At 37.5% G+C, this 26,430-nt stretch overlaps 3 protein-coding genes across 4 annotated transcripts in view; all 3 read right to left on the bottom strand.

Annotated features, from left to right (window-relative positions):
* Positions 1 to 13,809, bottom strand: part of pds5b (PDS5 cohesin associated factor B) — a 38,296-nt gene extending 24,487 nt beyond the window's left edge. The window contains exons 1-5 of the mRNA XM_039670682.2: positions 13,523 to 13,809; positions 3,237 to 3,363; positions 2,433 to 2,636; positions 471 to 557; positions 281 to 378 (exon numbers count right to left, since the gene is read on the bottom strand). Of these exons, the coding sequence (XP_039526616.2) occupies positions 281 to 378; positions 471 to 557; positions 2,433 to 2,636; positions 3,237 to 3,344 (497 nt within the window). The 5' untranslated portion in view covers positions 3,345 to 3,363; positions 13,523 to 13,809. The remainder of the gene's footprint in view (positions 1 to 280; positions 379 to 470; positions 558 to 2,432; positions 2,637 to 3,236; positions 3,364 to 13,522) is intronic.
* Positions 13,810 to 14,607: 798 nt separating this feature from the next.
* On the bottom strand, positions 14,608 to 21,789 carry n4bp2l2 (NEDD4 binding protein 2-like 2). Of its 2 annotated transcripts, none has more exons than XM_089121099.1 (6): positions 21,677 to 21,789; positions 16,832 to 17,817; positions 16,499 to 16,623; positions 16,065 to 16,153; positions 15,740 to 15,816; positions 14,608 to 15,406 (listed from the first exon to the last, which is right to left on the bottom strand). In XM_089121099.1, exons 1-6 carry the CDS (start codon positions 21,710 to 21,712, stop codon positions 15,283 to 15,285), a joined length of 1,437 nt encoding a protein of 478 aa, XP_088977225.1. In that variant the 5' UTR covers positions 21,713 to 21,789; the 3' UTR covers positions 14,608 to 15,282. The 2 variants fall into 2 exon arrangements, with proteins under 2 accessions (XP_088977225.1, XP_039527058.2); XM_039671124.2 differs by lacking the exon at positions 21,677 to 21,789 and adding an exon at positions 18,111 to 18,286.
* A 1,030-nt stretch (positions 21,790 to 22,819) lies between these two features.
* Positions 22,820 to 25,942, bottom strand: mmp13b (matrix metallopeptidase 13b). The gene is made up of 10 exons (XM_039670986.2): positions 25,728 to 25,942; positions 25,375 to 25,616; positions 25,139 to 25,287; positions 24,907 to 25,032; positions 24,564 to 24,719; positions 24,342 to 24,462; positions 24,082 to 24,215; positions 23,540 to 23,699; positions 23,358 to 23,461; positions 22,820 to 23,248 (listed from the first exon to the last, which is right to left on the bottom strand). Exons 1-10 carry the CDS (start codon positions 25,821 to 25,823, stop codon positions 23,148 to 23,150), a joined length of 1,389 nt encoding a protein of 462 aa, XP_039526920.2. The 5' UTR covers positions 25,824 to 25,942; the 3' UTR covers positions 22,820 to 23,147.
* Positions 25,943 to 26,430: the final 488 nt, after the last annotated feature.

Below are 26,430 nucleotides of genomic sequence, written 5' to 3'. Positions count from 1 at the left end.
ATCATTGTCATCTGACCGAACGCAGGGAAATAATATCACCGAGCAGGAGGCTGACAGTTCATTAGGACATAACAAATAGGCTGCAGCTTCACATTTGCATCTCAAACAGAAAACAGCAAAATAAGGAGGTGCTTTACTGAATTATGACAGTTGTTATTGCAAAATTCAACGTTGCACTCGCTAACTAAATGTCATCACTATTACATGATTACAAAAACTACTGGGTCATGTAATTAATACTCACAATAATATTTTTTATATCCGTGAACAACAGACTCACTTGATCACTTGAAACAGTGTTCTGTAGAGCTGAGTAAAGATCTCATTACTGTCCTCCAATTCAAAGCAGATGTTGTAGGACTTCACCCAAGCGATGTTCTAGGGAGCCAGAGGGGGAAAGACAAGGTCAGATACTGGTTGAAAACCCATTCTAGGACCTTGCTTCAGAGTATATTAATTGGGTGCCATACCTCCAGAAGATAAAAATATCGATTAAACTGGGCACTCTTGGTGTCCTCCAACCCTTTCAGCTGTCGAGTTATGAACATGAAAATATCCTGAGTGGAAAAGAAGAGCAGACAGTTTTAATATTTTAAGCACCTGCAAAGGCAAGACTTCACAACGCATGAGAGACTGCAGTGTTATTTTAGTATGTTCTGCAGAACAACTCGATCCCTTGCTGCCTTTTGTTTAAGGTGAAGAAAAAGACATATGCACACAAATAAATATCACCCTCAAATTTTTCAGTTTTAATACAATCTAATTAGTTCTTTCCCAAAATAAACAAGAAATCACAAAATTTTACTTAAAGGGTTAGTTCACCCAAAAATGAAAATTCTGTCAGTATTTACTCACCCTCATGTTGTTCCAACCCCGTAAGACCTTCGTTCATCTTCGGAAAACAAATTAAGATATTTAAGATATTAAGATCGCTCCTGCATACAGTCCATAGGCTTCTTGAGGGACTGGCTCTTGCTGTCCCCGAAAAGTCATTAAAGACATCGTTAAAATAGTCCAAGTGACTACAGGGGCTCAATCTTAAGTTTATCAAACGACGAGAACACTTTTGTGCGCAAAAAAACAACAAAAATAACGACTTTATTTCAACTATTCGTTTATTTCTCCCTCTGCGCGAGTCAGGTTACTAGTTTAATAGCGTAAGCTTCTGTTATTGTACGTCACACGCATCACACACACACATGACCAGCGTCGGCCAATAGTGAGCCTACATGTGACGTAGCTCTACGCAATCACACTACGTTAACTGACTTACAGGCTCATAGAGAAGGAAGTGAATAGTTGAAATAAAGTCGTTATTTTTGTTGTTTTTTTGCGCACAAAAGTGTTCTCGTCGTTTGATAAACTTAAGATTGAGCCCCTGTAGTCACTTGGACTATTTTAACGATGTCTTTAATGACTTTTCGGGGACAGCAAGAGCCAGTCCCTCAAGAAGCCTATGGACTGTATGCAGGAGCGATCTTAATATCTTAAATATCTTAATTTGTGTTCCGAAGATGAACGAAGGTCTTACGGGGTTGGAACAACATGAGGGTGAGTAAATACTGACAGAATTTTCATTTTTGGGTGAACTAACCCTTTAAAGCTGCAGTCTTTCCTCTTTGTCGCCATCTCTGTTCGAAATCTGCAATTGCAGTTATTCACGGAATTATCAACTTTACACGAGTTGTACCTCGGCACGGCAATGTTTGAGGAGTGGATACTGGCATTCGCAATCACAGATTATACTTTTTGGATGTATGACCAATATAAGAATTTTCACTGGAAAATTTCACTGGAGAATTTTCACTGGAAAATCCTTGTTTTCTCATGGGTCCGGTTGCGGTCTCTTTTTTTCTGTAGAAGTCACCCTGAAGTCCGAACCAAGTCTTTTGCATTTTACAGCGGGTGAATCTGTTGTCACTGGTGTTGTTTGCACCCGTCTAGATCCGCCATCAAATTGATAAGTTTAATTATAACAAGTGCTGTGAGAAAAGGCTATAAATCTCCACCTCCAGCATCCTCACACACAATATAGCTTATACTAGCCGAGACTCCTCCTTTATGTGTACAGATGTGACGTAAATGACATTCTCGAATCTCCCGCAGAAATCCACCAGTACCACTGGAATTAAAATGATTATTACAAGCTAACCGCTTTGAATCGAGCTAAGGAAAGTAGATAGTTTTGAACACTGGCTGGTTGTGTATTTTCTCAAATATGTATTTTGGATCATTTTTAACCCCAAAAAAGCTACAGACTGCAGCTTTAATGGGGCCATAAAAGACTTAAAAGTATTAGACTGGTGATGTAATCTCACCATGGCAGCCACCATGGAGGGAAATTAAAATGCAATCATAGATATAAACATTTATAGTTCTTCACTGATATATACAAGAACTAACATGGCATTCAATGGACTGAGTTTTCCAACCTTAAGTTTATCAGGTGATGTGTACGGTGCCTCGGGGGCGTAGATGCGAAATATATCTGCAAGACAGCAGGCCACGAGCAGTCTGACATCTTTGTCTGGGTGTTTGAGGAAGAAATCTGAGGCGAGATGCAAGGCCAAGTTCAGATAGAGTTCCTTCTCCTCCTCTGAGTCCTGGTCCATATCCATGAAGGTTTTCACCACCATCTGAGGTTGAAAAACACCATAGAGCCGTGTGTCAACCACAAATCCAACTAACAGTGTGACGTAAGACACTCTAATCGGAAACACACTTTCACTTGGCAGTCATACTTAAAAATAGGCATAAGTGACAAAGCAACAGAGGGAGGAAACTGTATCTACAAGCTGTAAAAACGGCTTGAAATACAAGCATAAAAATTATCATTTCATTCTGTCTGATAAAACTTCAGCTGAGGTTTCCGTTTGTGTATCTGTGTAAGTGCCTTATAGACAGCGTGACAGGTTTCTATTTACAACTGTTTTTTTGCAGCGTTTAAGCTTTAAAGCCAAATCACAGGCATGTCTATTGAGCATGCGAGTTACTAACTGACTAAAGTAAAAAGGAATGGGGTAATTTAAAAAAAATAATACAAACTGTTTCTGCATTTATTTTATTTTATTTTTTATTTGTATTCATTTATGTAAGAACATCCATTGTATATCTAACCGAAGAGTGGCACAGACATGCTTCATGACCCATTATTCATTGTAATTATGGGGGGGATAAATATTTTCACCACTAATCCTAAACTCTTTCACTTTGATGAAAGACAGATTGTTCCTTACCTTCAGTCTCCGAACCATCTCCTCCTTGGAGATCTTATCGGAGATCTCCTTCACCCCCGGCGGGTAGGTGATTTTGCCATCCGTGGCTCGATTCTTGGAGTGAGCCATGCTCTCCGATCAGTGATTGCTAAGAAAGAGAGAGAGAAAAAAAAAACATGAATATATGAACACTTATAATTGAACAGGGAATTTACATCAATTACTCTTTTGGAAATGTGCTACATAAATCCTGGATTTCCCCCCAAAAAAGTGAAGGCAAAATCTTTTTCTTTTCTTTTTTTTCCAGAAAATTTCAGGATGCTGGCCAAAACCTCGACTCCTGTGGATGCTTAAATATTGACACCTCTAAAAAAAAATCCATTTTAGAAAGCGCAGTCTCATGCATTTCATTGCCACATAGAAATTTAAATTCAAAGAAATGCTACACTTTCAACTCAAGCTGCAGAGGTTTTGCCAATTATCCAACTAAAACACCACACCCACATATAACACCAAGCGTTCTAAATCTAAATAGACAAGTCAAAAATGCAAATGAATCTAACTGCATAAGTGAAGTGTTGTGCATGTTCTGTAATTCATGTTACAAACAACTTATAACAAGTTATAAACAGCACATTTAAGCCTACTGGCATAATGAAAAAGTAAAGATTAAATAAGGAAAGACACTATCAAATAGGGCTGGATGATTTCTAAAAAGAATCGAAACCGAAATTCCAAACCTATAAGCGACGTCATTTTACCATGTCGGTTATTTCGGTTTTTGAAACCTATTAATATTTTTCAACCACTGTTTGTTAATGTACTTCCCCCTTAAAACATATTACCGCATGTGTAGTCACATAACTCTACCCCGTCCAGTCTGCAACATTGACTACGTTTACATGCAGCCAATTTTCGGGTTCTGGTCAGGTTAAAGTCACTATTCGGGTTTCTGAAACATTAGGAATAACGAGAAGTTTCTCTACTCAAAAGACCAAGATTCCTTGCGAATAGAACAAGCGCAGAATAGTGTTGTCACGATACCAAAATTATTGTTTCGATACCGATACCAAATCAAGTATTGCGATTTCGATACTTTTTCGATACTTTTCCTGAAAAGGAAAGTATTTCTTACGAGCCGTTTTTCATATGCACCTCCTTTGCATAGGTCTGTGCTCTTTAATGCTGTTATAACCTAATATAAATAAATCACTGACATGCACATGCTCTGATTATAATCATATAGCCGATAGATCATTTTGCTGATGTTTTGTCTCCTTTATTTTAGCAGCTTGCAAATTATTTATGCTATCTATGAAAGTTGGGGGGAAAGTTGTACACCTAATACAAAAATAAATGAAACATCTCCAGTTAACTAGCAGATAATTCATTTAGTTCGCTATTAAATAAAAGAACTAACGCTAAAATCTGTTGTTTTTTTGTTGTTTTTTAAATCAAGTACCGCTCTTTTTCGCTGCTATCAGTTGGATACAGTGTCTTTTGTGGCTCGCGCAGTCGCGCACCATCTTCACACGGACGCGCGCTTCAAACTATCGCCGTTGCGGAGACCTCTGGATTATGTTGCTAATAACTTGCAATGTATAACTATCAGACCGGCCCACCGGGAAAAGATCCGACTCTCCTGATTGCCACTCCGCTACTGACAGGCGGCCACTGTATCACGTGTGCTCGCGCATGCAGCCGTCTCACGGTAGTGTTTTTGTCTCATGACAGCTGCAGCTTCTTTGCTGCGTGCGTGAGGAGAAACACAGACGTTCATAGGGAGAGACTGGAAGCGTGCGTGGCACACACCAACATGAAATACGTCTCTTACAAATCTAGGTTGCCGTCATTCATAAAAGTATCGATACTAATAAATGTAGGTATCGTGAGGTTTTTAATTTCCGAGTATCGCGATACTTTTGAAGTATCGGTGCACCGTGCAACACTAGCACAGAACACAAATCACTATGGGGATATGCCGATACGTATTTACATGACCAAAAATTCGGGTTAGAAAACGGGTACCCCAGGTATAATATCCCGGTTTTTTAAAATCCGGGATATGAGCATATTCTGGTTTTTCTACCGTTGTTTACATGCCCGTTCATGACCGGGTTATTGATAATATCCCGGTATTGAACGGTTATTGGCTGCATGTAAACGTAGTCATTGAAGCAACATGAGCCCCTTTCACACAGCGCGTTGATCCCGGGAAATTGCCAGAACAAACACCTTCTGTGTGAACGCATACACGACCCGTGATTGGTGCTAGGTTGGGGACAGAGTAACATTGCAGTGTTCAGTCGCGGAACGCACTGTGTGAACAAAAGCTGTAATCAATGCCGTGTAGTAATGATGTCGCTTAAGCTGGGATCGTTCGCCAGTGTGAAACGTACGTAATGCTTAAGTTTATGATCGAATCAGAGAAAAAAATGCACAAGCGTGGTTTCTCGAGAAAGAAATCACAGCTCATAAGCAAACTATAGACGCCGCAGAGGCATGTCACGTGTCTTTGCGGGTTGTGAGTGAACCCACTCTCTGGTTCCTCAAATAGTACTGAGTCAACTCGGCAACAGGAGCTGCTTATACCAAAGAAACACGCGAAAAAAGAGAGAGACTGCCCAGCAACAAGTGCCTCCACTCCACAACGCAGCTTTCGATTATACAGGCATGTACAAATGCTACACAGTACGAAAAGGATTAGTTAGTTTTTTAGTTTTATACAAGTTATATTTTACTTTTAAGATGGCAATATTTACAATAATTTATTTTGTTTACCAAAATAACTATTTTCTACATTTTTAAATATTTTTAAATATTTAATAAGCACTAAAAGCTCTGTGCTTCCTTATTTTACAATCACAAAGATAGGATTATGCACTCTTTCATTAGAAAAAAATACATGTATATTTACAGTATACGCCTTGCAAGTGACAGTTCAATAATCGTAATCGAGGTAAATTGTTCGATTAATCGCGATTATGAGTTTAGCCGAAATTGTCCAACCCTACTATCAAATGCTTATCACGATATTTTTTATATCAGTCGATATCGATAATTATCACGATAAATGTCAAATCTTTATTTTTTTCAAGTTTAAAGGCAGATTTTTGCTACTAAGTGAAAGTTGTAAACCAGAGTGTTAAATGTGTTTTTAAACTACTATTTAAATTTATGTTTATTTACAAAAACAGTAACATCTGTTTGTTTTTTTATGTAACACCCACATTTTTAATTGGGAAAAAGTAATATTCTGACTGTTTGAGTTGTATTCAAATTAACCATTGGTCATCCAATATCATGCATTTAGATCATGATAACCACCGATAAAACCAGCCTATAACTTAGCTCCTCACTATCATGGCATAACTTTATGGTTTCTGTAATTTTTGTATGAAAAACAATAGCCTAACAGTTAAATACAATATTAAATACTGTACTTATATTCCATTAGACATTGTCTACATTAATAATGTTATTCAATTCAACATGTATATCCCACATTTCATGGTGCAGTTAATATTACCAGGCTAACCTTACAGTAAATCCATGGTAGGCTAAATGGATTCAGTATCAATTCAGATTCTGATTGTATCGTTGCATGCAGTGTTTCTCCTTTTGAATTAAAGTGAAAAAGTAGAACAAATAAATACAATAGAATAAAGATACAAATGTGTTTTCACACCTATAGATTGTTTGTTCTGTTCTGAAACAGGGAGTAATTTGTTAAAATGGTGCAGTTTTTTTCTTGGTATGGTTTTCTTTCACACGGCAATCTTTCAAAGCCTACCAAAATGTGTTCACGAAAGTCACATGAGAGAACAACGTTCCTTTTATTGGTCAGCGTTTCCTCTGCGTCATGCATCAAGATGATTGACAAGTTCGCTTCCTGAGCTTATTGTGACTATTTGTAATTTTCGAGACACACGCAAGCACTAGGCCAGGGGTTCTCAAACATTTTGGTGCCAGGGACCCCTTTCAGGGGAAAAAAAATTCCAAGGACCCCCCTCATATTTATAACAGTTATTGAGCACAAAGTTAATGTGTGAGTGGCAAATGAAATATTTTTACACAAAATGAATGGTCTCCACCCAGGGTACTATGCAGGAATTTCTAAATAGCCTACTGAGATAACGAAAGTGATCTTGCTAGGAATCACTTAGGATCCCTCACTTAGGAATTTTTGATGTTCTTGATCTACACATGTGCATTTTAAGGTGTTTTAAGGCCCCACAATTGGATAACTATAGATTTAGTAGAAGCATGTCAGTCAGTGGCATACATTTTTTTTTTTGTTGTTGTCAAGATGTCACGAAACACAATCACATATTCCAATCAGGAATGGCCTTAAAAGAGAAATGTTTCAATAATTAGGCCTATTCTGCACACAAATAAAGCCCATAAGCCTATAAATACAATGATAATTGCATTATGTTTAATAGGTGCGTGTGTTGTTAATTTGAGCTACTGTAATTAGCTAAAAAAAACATACAGTATATGTTAAATATATGAATCCATAATGTTAATCTCATGGGCACAGTATGTTTCTATTGACCTGCTTTTTCCTTTGTTAAAGTTGAGCTTGATTAATACTTTGCAAACTGATTGTTTCAGTCGTTTTTTAAAACTTTTATCTAAAACAGCTGTTTAGTTTATGTTAATAAAGGCCTACATCTTATCTCGCACTTTATGACCGTTGACTGAAACGTCGTGCGGGGAACTTTGAGTTCACTCCGACTCAAACATTTTGACATTGACGAGCTATCGTTGTTAGTCTGCTGAAGCACCTCAGACGAGAAGGTCAGTATCATCGCGATGTGCATCCTTGCAACCTCAGTTGTGGGTACGGCCCTGTCACTATGCACTTTTATTTTGATAATGATCAGACTTCTAATGTCAAATCTACAGTAGCAGTGCTAGAACTGACTATTGTGCGCGCACGCGAGACGCCGGGGCGCAATTACATGGGAATTTTTCCTCAGCAGTGGAAACAGGAATAGCCTACTCTTATTTATGGTCATAGATAAGACAAGAGTGCATCATCCGAAACGGTAAAGTGTCCATTTTTTTTATTTGTGTATAGGCTACATTATAAATGACTACAAAATGTCATGCCTTTTAAAAATACAGAAAAGAACCGGATGCGGGTTCATGCCGTCTCTCTGTCTCCTTTCTGGCGCACGTCCCGCAAAATCAACAGCAGCGAATAGTCTACTTGACGCAAAGACATAGATTATCTATCTATAGAAAACTTTAAGTGTCTACTTTGTATTGTTTTATGTTAAATGCTTTATATAAGTTACTTAGGAATAAACAGCATGTTTTCAGATGATAAAGAAAACATGACTCATAGCATGGAAAAAAACGTTAGGTTGTAAATTATTTCGCGGACCCCCTGGCTTTAGCTCGCGGACCACCAGGGGTCCGCGGACCCCACTTTGAGAACCACTGCACTAGGCTATACGAATGTAGCCGTCATTGTCGCTGTTAAATTAATATACTACATTCGTATTAAGACTACAACAAATTTAATGATGCTCTCTCTCTGGATCTCAGAGCGCTGTCTAAAAGTTATCAGTGTCAAGACACATGCAAACAAATTACAAATGTTATAATGCAGGGCCAGCTAAAGCAGGAATCAAGGCTTCATCGGGACAGCATTCTCGCACAGAGAAGCTCAATTAAGGTGCTCTTTTGGTTTTCAACTGTGATAACTAATGTGCTCACTCACAGAATCAGACACTGCTGCCATTTATATAGCACATTTCCTGTTATGATGAATTATAATACCATTTGTTTCATTGGTCTGTTAGGTCGGATTACTTTCACACCTCAAGCGAACTGCGCCAGAGTTTGTTTGCAATCGTTCCAAGACCACCTCGTTCAGGCGGTCTCAGAGTGATTGTTATGGTGTGGATCCGAGTGTGATTAGGGGTGGGAATCTCTAGGCACCTCACGATTCGATGCAAAAGCGATTATCGGAATCTTTTTTTGTTTTTGTTTGTGTGTGTGTGTTACTATAAATACAAATTTATGACAAATAGACATTTAGAAGATGTCTTTAAGATGTAATGATTTAGAATTAGGGCTGGGCGATATGGCCAAAAAAATTATCACGATAATTTTTTTTATATCAGTCAATATCGATAACTATCACGATAAATGTCAAATCTTTATTTCTTTTAAGTTTAAAGGCAGATTTTTGCTCCTAAGTGAAGGTTGTATAAACCAAAGCGTAAATTGTGGTTTTAAACTACTCTTTATTGTCAGAACATATCATGACAAACACTTGCCAAACAGCTGAACGTGAACATACATACATAATATGAGGTAGAACATTCAAACATTTTTCATTTTTCCTTAAAATAAATATTTGAATAGAAAAATATTTCTTCAGCACAGTTTGCAGTGCAGACTGCAATATTCAAATTACATGTTTTGTCTCGAAAAGCATATTTGAATAAATACTAAGCTAATGTTACATTTATGTTCATTAACAAAAACATCTTTTTTTTAATGCAACGACCACATTTTTATTTGGTAAAATGTAATATTCTGACTGTTTGAGTTGTATTAAAATTAACCATTGGTCATCCAGTATCTGCATTTAGATCATGATAACCACAGATAAAATCAGGTATAGCCTATAACTTAGCACCTCACTATCATGGCAAAATGTAACTTTATGGTATATTCTGTGGTATTTGTATGAAAAACAGTAGCCAAACAGTTAAATACATTATTAAATACTGTACTTATATTCCATTAGTCATTTAATACATTGTCTACATTAATAATATTATACAATTCAATATGTATATCCCACATCTAGTGGAGCAGTTAATATTACTAGGCTAACCTCACAGTAAATCCATGGTAGGCTAAATGGATTCAGTATCAATTCAGATTCTGACTGCATCATTGCACGCACACGCAGTGTTTCTCCTTTTTGTCAGCGGTGTTTCATCTGCCTTTAAAGTGGTTTAAACTTGACATTTGTGTTCTTCGCTGAACTCAAGCGCTTCTCACTTGATCTCGTGAGCAAGACGATCAGAGTAATCGCGTCTGCGTGAGCCTGTCTGTGGCGTGAGCTCGCACTGCGCTCTGCCGTTTGGACTTTGAGGCGAGCGGATAAATGCTCCGTGTGGCGGTTCAAATGAGTTTCGTTCCGCTTTTGGCGCATAAACATTATCGAACATTTATCGACCTCTTGATATCGTTTTATCGAGAAAAATTATACCGCGATAATTATCGTTATCTTTTTATCGCCCAGCCCTATTTAGAATGCATGTTAAACTGACATCTTCTAAACGTCTATTTGACATCTGACAGGAAACGCCCTATACTCTTAAAAATACATCTTCCAGATGTAAAAATCACATCAAATAGACTTGTGCTATTTAAATGTTTAACCGTTTGCAAAGCCATCTCGCCGGTGATTTACGATGCATTCTGTGAACTTTCTCGTAACCCTCGGTTTGGAGCGTGCCTCTGAAAAATCTCCATTTCGAGGTCTATGTGGCCCTACCCTTGATCTCAACAAGAATCGGGACACCCTACCCCTAGACGTGAACACGCAAAACTGAGGGGTAGGGCCAAGGGGTAGGGGCAAGTGGTGAATTGGGATTGAGCCTGAGAGAAACGTTTTTTTTGGGGTAGCTCTAACAGCATTCAAAAATACTACAGACACTGAGTAAAGTAAAAAGAGTAAAAAGCATGCGCACATATCGAAAGAACATTCAAATCACTTGTTCTTAAATGGCAAGGCATAAAAACGCATTGTTTCTTGAGACCGTACAATAACTCCACTTTGGTGATGACATGACTGTGGCGCTATCTGACAATTTTAGGTTATACTGGGTGCTATTCTATTCTACAATATTAACTAATGAACCATCATGTGAATCAAAACTTTATTATGTTATTGAATTGTAGGCCATAGCCATACATAATTCAATTATTTTTATTAACAAGTGTCACTTCGTTAGACTATTTAGATCATTACTTAATCATCAATCGATATTCAGGTGCAGGTTTTTTTTTTTTTTTTTTTTTTTTTTTTAATAGACTGTAGAGTGAATAGAATGCTTGGTAATAGGAATATTATTTTTTAAATGTGAGGAAACCACCTATTCCGAATTTATAGTTACTTATATGTCTGTATAAATCTTGTTGCAATTAGCTGTCACTCTCACAACTTTGCATTGTCAAATTTGCATTAGAATAACTTATACTGATTTAACTAGTAGAGATAACTCAAACATCAAAGTTGTCATATTTCATCAAATATCAAAGATAGCAGGATTGTATTAATACAACCCCACATAGACTAAACATAACATTAAGGCAGCATGAACACTTACTTTAAGAAGAAACAACCATGTTGTTACATTTTAAAGAATGCAATTAAATTGTTTCATCTCCAGATCAAAATTAATAATTTTTAACTTGCAACTTTACAAAATAAAAGGAACATAAAATTAAGATGTGTAAAAATCACAAACCAAAAATCTATTACAAAAGGATGATGTTTGAGAGGTAACGCATCTTTTTCTTACCAAATACCAACAGTAATTAAACAAAATTACATACAATTTATGAATAAGAACATAATAGATTAATAAAATGTAGCATTGAACATTACGAAACGGTACTTTAATGGGAGCAACACCATGAACACTGATGCTTTACATATTCTGTCATGTAGCCTAACTAACAACATTTATTTACATTATGCCATTTCTGTTTTTCTAAAAAAAAAAAGCACTTCCAAATTAATTTGTGCAACATTTGAAGCATCAATATAGAATTTGTGCACTAAAGTTAAATGCAAAAATTGTGTAACCAATTGAAAAATGATGTCAATTAATCAGCTATATCGATAACAATTTGAAGAGCTAAACCTTTTTTTCTGCAAAAAAAAAAAAATGAATAGAAACCTGGCACAACCAGACGGTATTAGGGGGAGGGGCATCTCATTCTAGAAAGTATTTGATTGGACAAAAATATACAGTGCAATTTACCAATATTCTGGTTACATTTTTTTTCCAGGAGAAAAAGACTTTACATATTATATCTGCTAAGAGAAAATTTCCACTGTTTGCATTAAAAAATCTGTTAAATGTCCATGAAATGGAAGTAGTGGTGGATTTACATTCAGGCTAATTACAACAGAAATTACAAAAAACAAAAACAAAAAAAAACATCCTTTTATTCTGCAATAAATGCTGGAATTGTGTGTCAAAAAATATGTATAATGTACACTAACAAGTAACAACATAGACTACTTAAATAAACAGTACGAATAAATTAGTCAATATGCATAATAAGTGTTTTGCATTCACAGAGCGAAGTTATAACAGCACAATTATGAAAGAAATGAATAATGCAAGCTGAAGTGAAAATAGCTGTCATTTCTGAAAGGAGGATCAAGACAGTGCAGGTGCTTCAAGCTCCCTGCAAACACCAACGCATTTCACAACACCTCTGCATGCAATTAGTAAACAATACAACACATTTAAAGACACCATCACAGCCTTACAATGATTTTGCATGGAAAAAAGAGAGGCTTGCACTCTGACAGCAGGTTGGCTTACTCAGCTGATGTCTTTGTGCTCCTTCACTGATTTTTCTACAGCCCCAACCAGGACAGAATACAGTTTTGATCACACATCAGCTGTCATTTCATTCCTTTGACAGTGGTTTATCCCTTGCAAACCCAGATAACAGCCCTGAGGGGGTGTTAACAGGCTAAAATGCATTGCACACCACTACAGATCCTCCGTTACTATCTAGATCCAATGCATTACAGCGCGTCCGATATCAACACGCAAAGGACTATATTAACCCATAACAAAAATGAATGCTAACTGCAGTAGTAGAATCTGGAATAGGTTCTGAATCAGATTTGAATAGAGGCTGAATCGGTTTACGAGCAGCTAAGCTAAGCTAACAGAGCTAAAACACAAACACACTCGCATGTACACATAACGTTACACGAGGCATCTGAAAAGTGCACGGCCCTCTTTTGCAATGAAAACGACCACGATAACACACGTTACACGTAAACCAACAACAACTGTCATTGCCATTGTGATTTTGAGTTAAGAAGGAACAGATTTGGGGGGAAAGACAGTGAGAGTCAGATGTCCTCGCATGGGTTAACAGAAGAATAGGCAACCAACCGCCGAAAAGGGGAAAAGCACCTACTAAAACAGCCACGAAATGACAATTTCCATTAACGGACTCCAATCGGCGGAGGTCGATTCCCCTCGTGTGTGATTTAAATTTAAATAGTCGTTTACCTTTTCGGAAAAAGTGCGCGCTCCACTCGCTTCTCCCAGTACTGTGATCCTCCTGTCGGCTTCAAAATGGCGCCAATTTGTCCCTATCTGCACCAGTCAGTGCAGCTCCGCTCAATACAGACCCTTCACTTCCCTCCTCCACTCGAGTTTACTTATTTAAGTGCATTACTGTGTCTTTTTTGTGGCAATATTGCAGTATTGGTCTGGAAAAACAAATAAACTGCTATAATAATAATGTAAATAGTCAGTGCATAAACGAGCGTTAATGTTGAGTCGCTTAGTAGGCTGGAGAGTGTGTGGTGTAACAGCGACATCTATAGGTCACGAGCAGGATGACAGTGAGTCTCCGCCTTCTTTTAATACACATTTATGACAGCTTTGGATGCAGTCAATGCAGTGTGTGCACCAGTGCTGCTATTGTTGACTAAACCCCCAAAATTGCTCCCGTAATTGAAATAAAAATTAAATATCATATAAACATAAGTAAAAGTTGAAGACGAAGTAGCCTTCTAAATTACAATATCTAAAACTAATATATATATATATATATATATATATATATATATATACAGTATATATATATATATATATACAGTATATATATATATATACAGTATATATATATATATATATATATATGTGTGTGTGTGTGTGTGTGTGTGTGTGTGTCTAAAAATCTAAAATTAATAAATACTATAAAATAGTAAGTGACACTAGCAAATGATTCTGCACTGGGGGGTCATTCTTAGAAGTTGGTGAGTCAGTTGGTAAGTTTATGAGTCAATGTTTCATCACAAAAAAAAGTTATGATGCAAAAATGTTTTACCATCGTATACAACCTTATTCAGTTACTGCCAAGGCCACATTTATAATATTTCAAGGTTTTGCCATTTATTTTTCTAAAAGGGTTTTACTGGCTGCTTTGGGAACATAGGAGGGGAAATGAGTTTTAAATGAGTTATAAATAGATCAAATTAGTTTTAGGCTCAAAGCTGTGAGTAATATAATTATTTTTTAAATTTTTGAATAACCCACATTATAGATGCCACAGCTTATATTGAGTGGAAAAGCATGAAACAGCAATGTCCCTTGTGCATTCATTGCCAATTATTGGCATCATTTATTTACAAAAACAACAAGCATTTAAGAAAAAGACATTTTCTTCAATACATACGCCATCAACAATGTACAGCACCATAAATTGCAAACCCTGAGATTAGATCAGTGTCTAGTACGTAGATTGAGCTGCTGGTATAAGGGAAAATAACAGAGAATGATTAAAAATAAATAGACTGTATGTGCTGCCCCTAATTCAGCATGTCACTACAGATATTACATTTTTATTTATTCTGCCTTGGAATGTATCTGGAAGCTCAGCACGAATTGTATGTGCCAGACTGCTTTATCACGCTTTATCAGATCCTCATTATCTTTAATGGATCCTAATTAATTGTCTTATCTTACCAATGGTCGACACTTATCAAAGTGGTGATTTAGACGATTTATTACTATATTACAATGGGAAAAACTAGGACGTCAAAGAACATTTTTATATGCATACTATGTTTAAGTATAGAAGAAAAGTGATACTATTTAAACAGGCATTCTGCATTGTTCTCGAAGTTATATAACCACACAGTCATTAAAACACAGTTAACTGCATCAATATTAAAACCAGAAGAAAATATACCTATTATATTCTAAAAGATCATATGAAAATGTTTCTCTTTCAAAAACAGCTAAATGGCATCGGTTCTCTGTTAATGGCCTTTGATTTTATGGGGCGGCACCACAGAATTCATCACAATGTTAACGTTCATCGGCCAATCGAAACCATCCAGCATCTTTGCTATTGTTTCTCGAGGGACTCCGTGCTTGTTCCTCCTGTTGATTAAATTAATAGACAGGAAATTACTAGGATTATCCAAGCTCTATTAGACTGCTATACAAAGTCTGTCGTAAATTAAACAAATAAAAGAAAGCAACAATGTCTTTTAATCCAATTAAAGTCAGCTGGCCTTATTCACAAGGATTTGAAAGATACTCACTGATCCTAGACTATAAAACATTTTATCCACTTAAACACAACTGAATTCCTAACCTCTGTATTGTAAGCCAAAACCTGATCCAAAGTCAATAGTCTTTCTCATTCAGTGATTAATAAAAGTCGCTGTGTTCCTGGCTTGACATGAGAATCAAAGCTGTCATCAGACTTACTTTTCTAACTCGGCAGGATCATATTTCCAGCAGGTATCTGGCTCAAAAAAGTCCACTCTGTATCCGTTCTTTAAAGCCTGTGTGAAATAAAGGAAAATAATAAAAATGTGTTAGAAAAGAGAATCCTCTTTAAGAGAAAGAGAAATACTAGCCTGAGAATCGTAATGTAATGTAATACAAGAAGATATCTGGATTCAAACATATGAAAATGTTTTTAACTGGTTTTAAAATGGTTGCATTTCAGAAAGTTTTCACAGCCAGTTGAAAGCCTAACTTGTGTTTTAAAAAAGTATTTTTTAAGTATTCATTTCTGACACAAACTCACCAATTCAACATAAGGCTTCATCTCCCAGGCTTTGACATTAGTGTTGTCGATGATAACAGGTGAGCGGCCCTCCAACATCAGCTGTTCAGCTTAGAAATGTCAAAGACAATAAAAAAAAAATGTAAACTTCATGCTCTTTCTCAAAACATTAAATGCTCAAATTGGCGAAAGTTTCCATTCTTAAAATTGTCTCAATAATTTTGTAAACAGACGAATCTTACAATAATGTCCTAATATACATATATATATATATACAATATATATATTGTGTGTGTGTGGAAGTACAGTTCATCCTACAATTTAATGCTTTTAATCATTTATACATATATACGTATATATATATATATATATATATATATATATATATATATGATTAAAAGTATTAAGTTATAGGGTGAAAATGCTTCCAATGTATAAAAAGATGCTTTCCTCACCTCTCTTCTGATTCCAGTCGTGTGCGTCCCCAAGCAGAGCAGAATCAAAAACATATCTGTTGTCTTGGAAAAAGTAGTCATCTGTGCTCAATATTACTCCATTGGGACCAGTGGACAGGAGCTCTCTAAAAGACATGCAGTGTAACATTAAAAAAGTTCCCTGCTTACCAATACTATTAAAAACATAGGCTATGTTACAAAGTTAGCAAAACTTAAAATCGATAAGTATTATTTGTAATACATCTTTAGTATCTAATCAAACATTTGGCCACTGATTTGGAGTAGAAAAAAAAAACAATGAGGTATTTTCTCTACATATTTAGTTTTACTCACCTGGCCAAAGTGGATTTTCCAGATCCTGGGACTCCCCTCAACAAAATGAGCTCCAAATGTTGATATTGGTCTTTTTCATGATCTTGCTGCTGCCAGTGTGGTAACGGTGTTTCATATTCCTCAGAGAATCTACGATCCTCCTGTGACTGGAAACTGTGATGTTCATGCCATCTGTTTGAAGGTAATGGTGGCCCTTCCCATGGGCCCCAGCTGTTATTTTTGTGGAAGTTCTCCTGAGGTCTCATGTCTGGTGGAAACATGATTGGACATCCAGAGGTTGAGGGAGGGAAGAACTGAACCCTTGGGACTGGAGGAACCCATGGTGGAGGTGGATACCTTGGCTCTGGATGTCCTCTTCCACCAAAGTCATCTGTATTCCATTGTAAGCGAGGTCTCCATCTCTTTGGATCTTTTTGGTTGCATTCATGTGGATCCGGGTAGGGTCTGTAGGCTCTACCGTGATCAGTTACGACAACAGGACTGCTTTTGGGCTTCAAGGATGAATGGAGGCCATGCTCTTCAACCGATTTGGTGTCAGAGTCGCCATCAACCTTATCTACTTTTTCAAGCTCTTTGTAAAATTCACAAAGCTCCTGTTCGATACCAGGTTCAGGGCGACACGCAGGCCCAATAAATGCAGTACTAGTGACACCTAACCTTCTAATGACATGGTTTCTGTCTGTTTGACTTGTACTCTCAATAGAACATGTGTTAACTTCTTTCACATTAGTGTCTGTTTGCATTTGTGTTGAAGGATCCAGTTTTCCCCCATCTGGAACGACATCCTGTTGTGTCTTGAGATGACTTTCAGCAGGTAACGTTAAATAACCAAATTCAGTGTGGTTAATCGTCTGATTATTGGATGATTTAGACACTGGAGTCACTCTGACAACATCTGACTGAATTTGTGGTGTGGTTTTATTTGGTTCCTCTACATTTCCACCATTAGGTGGAGAAGTAGATTTACCGGTGTTTACATCTGGCATCTGTTAAGAATAATACAACTGAATAAAGACTTATCACATAGTAAAGCAATATTATATTGTGTACATTTAGCCTATAGATTCATTGATTATACAAGGGTTAACGTTAATAAATCAAAGCAGGCCAACCTTTTAAGCATCGGATCACAGATTAATTACTAAGTCATAACATAATAATGTAGCTAACGTTATACGTTTATATCTGTCTGCTTTACAACCATCTTTTAGTATTTAAAACAACACAGAAGCAGTTTCAATGAAATCGACAAAATTGCGCTGAAAAGCTTTAACGTTACCTGAAGTGCGGAAAAACTTGTAAGCACAAAGGTTAATTAAACGTTTTGTTTATCGACGTATCTGATAGTTCTGTAGAGGGAAGCCAGCCGCCTAGAGACACTCAACACTACAAAGGGGAAATGAAAAGGTTTCAAAATAAAAGTCACTTAAAAATAAAATAAAAACATTTAAATGTAACGTACGTTACACATGTATGTAAACATATATTGTACCTTTAAAAAGTCTGTTGTTATATTATTTTTTAATCTTATCCCACGTGTATGTGATATAAATAATTTAATATGGCCTATGTTGTAATTAATATTGTTTCATTGTGGTAGGATTGGTCGGATATTGTGACTGTCAACAAGTCAAGACAAATTTCCCTCAAGTGAAGTGAGCTCCTCCAGTTTAACCACAAAATGTGTCAGTCACCACTTCCTCTTCAGTGGAGAAATGTGAAGTTCGAGTCTACACAGCAAGCACTTTTTGCAGCCTAACTTATTTATTTAATTATTGCCAAAACCATAATTTGTTTTGAAGTATACACATAAGGAAGTAGAATCTTCAGATCCTCCTGTAGTAGAGACTGCTGGTAAACCGCTGGAACTAAACCAAAACTGCATTTTGAGCGGAGGTGGAAAAAGTACACAACTTCCTTACTTGAGTGAAAGTAGGCTATACTACTGGTCAAATATTACTTTTTAAGTCTCTTTAAGTTGTAAAGACAGATTTTTACTTAAATAAAAGTACAGATGTACTCGTTTTTAAAAGTATCAGATGTAAAAGTCAATACATTGTTGTTGTTGTTTTTTTGTTTGTTTTTTATTGTTGTGTAATAGGCTTCTTACAGTAGCCTACCGTATGCATCTGAATCTAGGTCTGCGTACCTACCTCATAAAAATATAAAATTTATTTCTGGAACACAGTTCCAGTAGTGGGATTGAATGTGAGATTGTATAAGTCTACTCAATAACGTCCACAATGGTTTCGGACACCCAAATGGCTGTTCACTCAAGTGCCCTTTTTAAAGTTTTTTTGGGCTTTTAGCATGAATATGTTAGCCTTACTGTTATAAGCAGTTGTGCTCCAAAAACAATGACAAAATTCACATTTAAAAGACCAAACCAAACGTTGAAAATGAAAATCAGGTTGATGTCAGAATCCAGCGTCAGATTGACGTTAATCTCCAACATTGGACAGACATTGTATTGTGGTCAAAAATGAATAATCGTGTTGACATCAGAAACCAACATTAGTCGGGTTCTGATGTCAGTCCGACGTCGGATTCTGCTGCCAATCCGACTTTTATTTCCAACCAAAATCCTCCCCTGACTGACGTTACAACTTTTTTAATCAAGGACCTTGAGAGAAATGTAGTGGAGTAAAAACTACACGATTTGTCTTTCAAATTTAGTGAAGTTAAAGTGAAAAGTTTCCAGGATAATACTCAAGTAAAGTACAGATACTCAAAAACTGTACTTAAGTACATAGGCAACTCAAGTAAATTTACTTTGTTACTGTCCACCTCTGATTTTGAATAAGTTGAGTCATTTCTTAAAGTCAATCATTTTATCCCCTATAACTCATCTTTGATCACCAAAATTACATTAAAGTGTTTCCTTGAAAATAAATTTCTTCATGCCATAAAATAGCTTGAATGTAACACACTGCCTCATTTAGTACAGTTCTATGAAAATGCAAACTATCCCCGTCTACTCACTCACACCAGCTTAGAGATCCACTCCCTGATCACACGTTGATGTAGGAAAATAGGGATCGCTTGAGAGAGCCTATCTACTTCGAGTGAACTAAACAAGCCAATGCAGATTGGCATGTGGTCGCATCCTAGTTTGTCCGCTGAGGAGCTGGACCTGTGAATCAGCCGTACAGCAAAACAGCAACTGTGGGGAATGAGGGTTACCATACGGAACCGTGACTTTACCCTTTGTCAGTCACTACCAGTAAGTCTAGACTGACGAATGGGGATATCTACCTTCCAGCTCTCTGCTTTAAACTCCCGCCCTGACCGCAGTGTTGGGCAGAAGTAGGGTCTCTTAAGCAGAGAAGATCAGTCACTGCTGTTCCGCAAGACCCAGTCAGTGTGACTTATTGGATAATGCTGGGATAGCGTGTCCTTGGGGAAGGGAACGCTGTGGGAGCCACGTCCTACCCCGGAGGGGGAACTGTGATGGATACACATATGGACTCGCCAAGCAAGGTAGTACGATATATGGCAGTCTCTGGGGTGGTTCCAGCCTAATTATTGGGGGGAAAGAACACCAGCAGAGATGACAGAGCAGGCTCTTCCAAGGGAACCCGACACTAAGAACGGGTCCCTCGCGCTAATGGCCACTGGGGTCTAGTATACGGGAAGATACTGGCTCTATAGAATCTAGAAAACGTGTTCGGTGTCGCCCAGCCCGCAACTATACATACCTTGAACCACCACCTAGGAAGAAGCAACAGTTCGAGTTGAGTGTGCTGCAACCCAAACGGGCAAGGCACGCCTTGGACTTCGTAAGCCAAGGAGAAGGCATCGACTATCCAGTGGGCCATCCTCTGCTTGGAGACAGTCTTTCCCTTCTGCTGGCCTCCGTAACAGACGGAACTTTATCTGAGGTCCTGAAGATTTGCGTTCTGTCCACGTAAAACCCCAGAGAGCGGACGGGACAGAGGGTCTGCTTCCTCCAAAGGCAGCGCTTGCAGGTTCACTACCTGGTCCCTGAAGGGAGTGGTAGGAACCTTGAGCACATATCCAAGCCGGGCTCTCAGGACAACGTGAGAGTTGGCCGGCCCGAATTCTAGACACAATTCGTAGACCGAAAATGCTTCCTGGTCTTCTACCCTCTTGATGGAAGCCAGAGCAGTCTTTGGAAGTCAGGAGGGAGTCTGATGGAAGTCAGGAGCACTGTCTTTAGTGACAGGATCTTTAGCTCAGCTGACTGCAAAGGTTCAAGTCAAGCCAAGTCAATGTATTGCGATCATTGAGAAGCAAGAGAAATGAGGCCCGATGTCCAAAATTAACACGTCCCCTTTAACACAATTTTCACGATTTCAATTCAATTCTTTGATTTCAATCTTGATTCAATATTTACTCATTTGGATAAATGTAGGTTACAGTAGATAGCCAGCATCAATGAGCGCCATTTCAGCGTGCCTATAGCCCAAGCACATGATACAGCGATACTTGATAATCACCGTGTATAAATCTTGCAGGAGACAGGACCAGCAGTCTGGCTTCGAAACGATTCCGGCTGCTCATTATATATGCTCGTGCCGCGATGCACAGCAGCTGGTACGATTATCGCAATCCAATTTGCATACAATAATAATAATAATAATTCATTACATTTATATAGTGCTTTTCTCAGCACTCAAAGCGCTTTACATAGAGGGGGGAATCTCCTCAACCACCACCAGTGTGCAGCATCCACCTGGATGATGCGACGGCAGCCATAGTGCACCAGAACGCTCACCACACACCAGCTTACTGGTGGAGAGGAGACATACGGCTCGTTTAAAGGGTGTGGGATTTGCAAAACGGCCGGCAGATTTTGAAAATACACAACTCGAAAGGTCTTACCTTCTTTCCTCCAATGCTGGCCCAGATTCCACCCATTCGAAGAACATGGACGCCAAATCATGCATCTGCAAAACTCAGATGCGCGAGTTTGCACTGACAATCTCTCTCTGTACCGGGGCGACTTTAACTTACTGTGACTGGGTCACGAGCTTTGAGTATGTGCACAAAGGGGACACGTGCGCAAAGCGGATGGGGGGAGGGGAGTGATGGTTCGACCGTTTGATTGACGTACAGTCCAGTGATTCTAGGTGGTCTTGGAAATGATTGGCTGGAGTTTTTTGAGTTCTGCCCCTTCCATAGATGATTAAATTGCTTAATTTTCATTTCAGTGCTTCTCAGTCGCTGTAAGTGGGTTATAGGATTTCAAGTGATTTTGAAAAAACATTGTCAAAAAAGAAAATCACATACCCCACCATTAAATCACTCGAAGTAGAGCTCTCTCAAGCGATCCCCATTCGTCAGTCTAGACTTACTTGTAGTGACTGACGAAGGGCAAACACATATTTGCTAAACACTGGACTTACAGAAATTTTGCTAAATTTAACTTCTCATTTTTTATAACCATCAAAGTGACCATCACGGAACTGAGTTTTACAAAATCCCGAACTAAGCTCACAACAGCATAGGTTTGGCACATCAGGCACATAAGCAAACATGTGTGGTAATATGTGAAATCCCCAGCACTTGAGGCAGCTTGGTAGTAGTAATTTAGAGGAGCTTTTGGGAATGTTTTCACTTAAATGTCATCTCACTTCCAAAAGCATTCAGTCTTGTCAGGGTCAGATGGAAAAGAGAATAAAAACAAAACATGTGTCCATGAAGGGACTGGTTTTCATGTTTATTATTAATGACAGAGACAAATGAGACTCTATGGATTGCAAATTGTGATTACATGCATATTGTTCCTCTTCTTTTTATTTGGAATAATTATGATATTATGTATATTTGCAAGTTTTCTGCTGATTTTACAGTCAGATCACTTCCCACAATTCACATACTACGTCTAATTATTCACTTTAATTAATTTAAATATCCATTATTTATTGTTTATTCACTGTATTCATTTACGCATGCATAAGAATAGCCTAAAAATAAATCTGACCATTAACACTTATGTGACAAATTCATACTAATAACTCACCATTGTATTAATTTTTCTGTTTCTTTTTATTATTTTTTTTAACAATGGTATTGTAGAGGGCATAACACATTTACAGTTTTTAGTTCAATCAATATATATTTCACTTTCTTTGCTCCCCATTGGATGCATATAAAGAATCACACAGAAGTTAATTTTACCAAAATATCCCAGACACGATTCCAGAATCATGGTCTATAAATAAATGAGAAAATAATGTAGACTTTCTACTGATTTTCCAGCTCAGTAGTTGAAAACACAGAAAAGGAAATGCTAATTTTCACAGCAGTTGATAACAATTGACAGTTTATGGCACATCCACATTGTAAGTGCTCAACAGTTGAGAATAGAGTTGGCCCTCATGATACGCATGACTTTCCTTGAGTTGTAACTGTATTCAAACTGAATATGCTCATGGTAGAAGTACAAATATCCTGTTAAAAAAGAGAAACAACAATTAAACAAGTCAAAAATGCCTTGGAGAATCGGTTCAAATACATTAGCTGAAACAATAGGAAAGTTATGCAACTGATTTAACCATACCAAAATGATAAGCAGCGGCATCCACTTCATCTCCAATTCCGGGAAAGTCCTCCTCAATGGATCGTGGGTATCCACTATCCATGGTGCCTGTCCGCTCATCATAACTGGAGAAGAGATGCAGCTTAGATTAGCTTTTTAGGGGGTGGGGGTGGGGGATTTGTCCTCAGAATATTGTAACATACCTCCAGTATTCCTCTTTTACAAAAAGTAGAGTCTTGCCAGTATCTCGGATGTTTACAGCTGCATCTATTTTGCGGACGGTCTTCGGGAGACCCAGTTTGTGAATGTATTTTGGATAGCCGTCAACAAGATTGTAACCATTGAGAGCCCACATTTTGATTCCTGTAATATTTTTTCATCAAAAAAAAAAAAAAAACATAAAAAAAATAATATGAGTTAAATCTAACTCAAAAATGCATCTGCAAGTGTGGCAGTGTTATTGTTAATTTAAAAAAAGCTAAAACAATTAAAAATGGTTTCTGTTAATTGAAATAAAGCTAAAATAAAAAAAGTATAGATGTAAAACCTTTAACAAAATGTTGCCTTGAAGTACTGAAATTACTAAAACTGAACAAAAAATGACTAAAAACAAACTAAAACTAAAATAAAAACTGATACAATACTGACTATAAAAATAAAAGCTATACTATTTTGATAAATAAGTGTTGTAAAGAAAACGTTCATTTGAGCTTGACATTTGAATCATTTGAATCTCATAACTAACCACTGAATATGATGACAACATCTTTTTCTGGGTTCTCATAGGCAGCATCTACTTTGTTTGGTATTTCAGGCCAGGTACTTTTAATGAGGGTTTGTTCAGGCTCAGGCATTTGTAAATGTAGCCGCCAGTAAAACCTGCAACAAAAATATTTTCAGGATCGCTATTAGGTTATGTAACACATCATGCAAGAGTTTTAAAAATGTGCTAGTGCAGCCAGGGACAGTTTTATCGCAGCAATGAACTGTGGACTATTTTTGCACCTGTCTTTGAAAATGATTGTCTCTCCACGGAGTTCAGTGACGGCATCAAAACTCAGTTCAGGGTCACACTTGCTTGGAGCGTCGGGTTTGGGCTTGATCCTTCTATGGTTTGGGTTTTCACCTTTGATTAACCCAAAATCAGGTAGAATCAGGACTATGAAGACTTCTAGAAAATCTATTTTCTATTTTCTAATCTATTGGTCGAAATGGTATATTACTCACCATAGAGAGACTGGATCCCCTTAATGTCATCCTCAGAGAGCGGGTAACCCTTGCGGTAGGAGTAAACCGGGTACATCAGTGACCCAGGGTCAGAGGAATGGGCCATGCCGAGAGCATGACCAAACTCATGGGCCGCAACCAAGAAGAGATTGAATGCTGCAAGGAACATAGTGAAGATTACTATGATAATAAATTAAGATGTTTTACTGTTAAAAAGTTTAGGGTCAGTACATTTAAAAAAACAAACAAACAAGCTATCAATTAATACTTTTATTCAGCAAGGATGGATGCCCAAACTTTTGAAAAGTGGTGCAGCTACTGCACAAATGGTATTTTTTTGTACCATTAAAGTCTTTGGTCCACGTTTCGTCCTCATCAAAGTGTGTATCACCACCAATGCCATTTCCAGGGGGGTAAGCATGAGCAAGAAGCCCCTCTGGTCCATCAAACGGGTTGAAGTCTCCATGTTCTGTCATTTGCATTCAGAAAAAGAATGGAAATTGATAGTAACAAAAAGCCCAGGAAGATATCGTTCATTTAATTCCCACTTGAATGAATAATAAAAACAGTGGTACCTCTTGCTCCGAAGCTGATCATGATGTCAGCATTTCCCTCATACAGTTTCTTAAACTTCAGCGGAGTCACACTGCTCCAGACATTTAAACCATTTCGGACGGCTCTGTCCACATCCGCCTTGCTCAGGTCAGGAGTGTAATTCAGAATCCTGAAAGTGAATAAAACACATATTTTGAAAATAAACTGCCTCTTTTTAAAAAAATCTTATTCAATTATTTAATATGCAAACACAAACCTGAAGGTCACCTCTGTGGTTTTCCACTTGAGGTCATTTGGAAAGTGATTATATTCGGCCACATCAGGAACTCCGCAGCGAGCCATTTCCATTAGCTCCAAAGTGTCGTCGTCCAGCTTTCCCGTAACGTTCAACTTAAAAAACTCTTGCATCTCTTGAATTTTCTTCTTATACATCACATCGGATGTTTTTTCTTTTCCTTGTAGACCAGCTGGCATGCCATAGTACCTTCGAAGATATTTCTAAAAAAAAAAGAAATACAATTTAAATACGAAATTTAAATTTGAATACAATTTAAAGAACAGAAAATGAAGAAGCAAAGATTTATCCCACAAAAAAAATGCTCTCCCTACCTCAGCGAATAACACCTCGTCTTTCTCCTCACTTGAAATTGGTTTTGCTAAAGCGTGTGCAGCAATCACCAGCAATACCACAGCTGTGAGCTCCATGTTGACCGGATGATGTTCTGCTCGGTCTGACAGGGTTCTTTATTGTGCTCTCTCCTATCAAAAATTGTTTGTGATTCATGTAAAAAGTACCTTGGCCAATCCTCCACTTCCTCTAGCCGCACAGCCAGCAGAATGTGGTTAAAAACTGCTTTTAGGACACCTGAGCGAGCAATGATATCACTGCTCCCTCCGGTGCTGCTTTTAGCTTCGAGTGATTTGTTGACTCATTTTGGTAAAGGACATGAGTAATGAAAGGTTATAAAAGTCATGTTAGTGCTTCTTGTTTTGATATTTTTTGTGATTTTAGGGTTTTAGAAGCCACATTAGTACATACCTCTCAGACTTACTTGAAAAAAAAGGAGAAATCTATTTAAAGGCCTAAATGATGGCAAATAATTATGCCAAGTTCATTTCAAGAGTACTATTAATATTCCCAGACTGCTGGAAAGGTTTGTGAATCACTCAGTTTTGACTAAGACTTGGCATATGACTTCAAAACCTGTACAGATGATAAGACAGAGTAAATTTAGCAGCTAATATAAAGACACCAAGGATAGTCAACATCTTTCACTACACAATTCCCAATAAATTAAATTAATCAAAAGCG

This window comes from Pimephales promelas, chromosome 16, assembly GCF_988280905.1.
Source record: "Pimephales promelas chromosome 16, fPimPro1.hap1.1, whole genome shotgun sequence".
In the NCBI taxonomy this organism is placed as follows: domain Eukaryota; kingdom Metazoa; phylum Chordata; class Actinopteri; order Cypriniformes; family Leuciscidae; genus Pimephales; species Pimephales promelas.
This window is presented reverse-complemented; position numbering and strand designations above follow the sequence as displayed.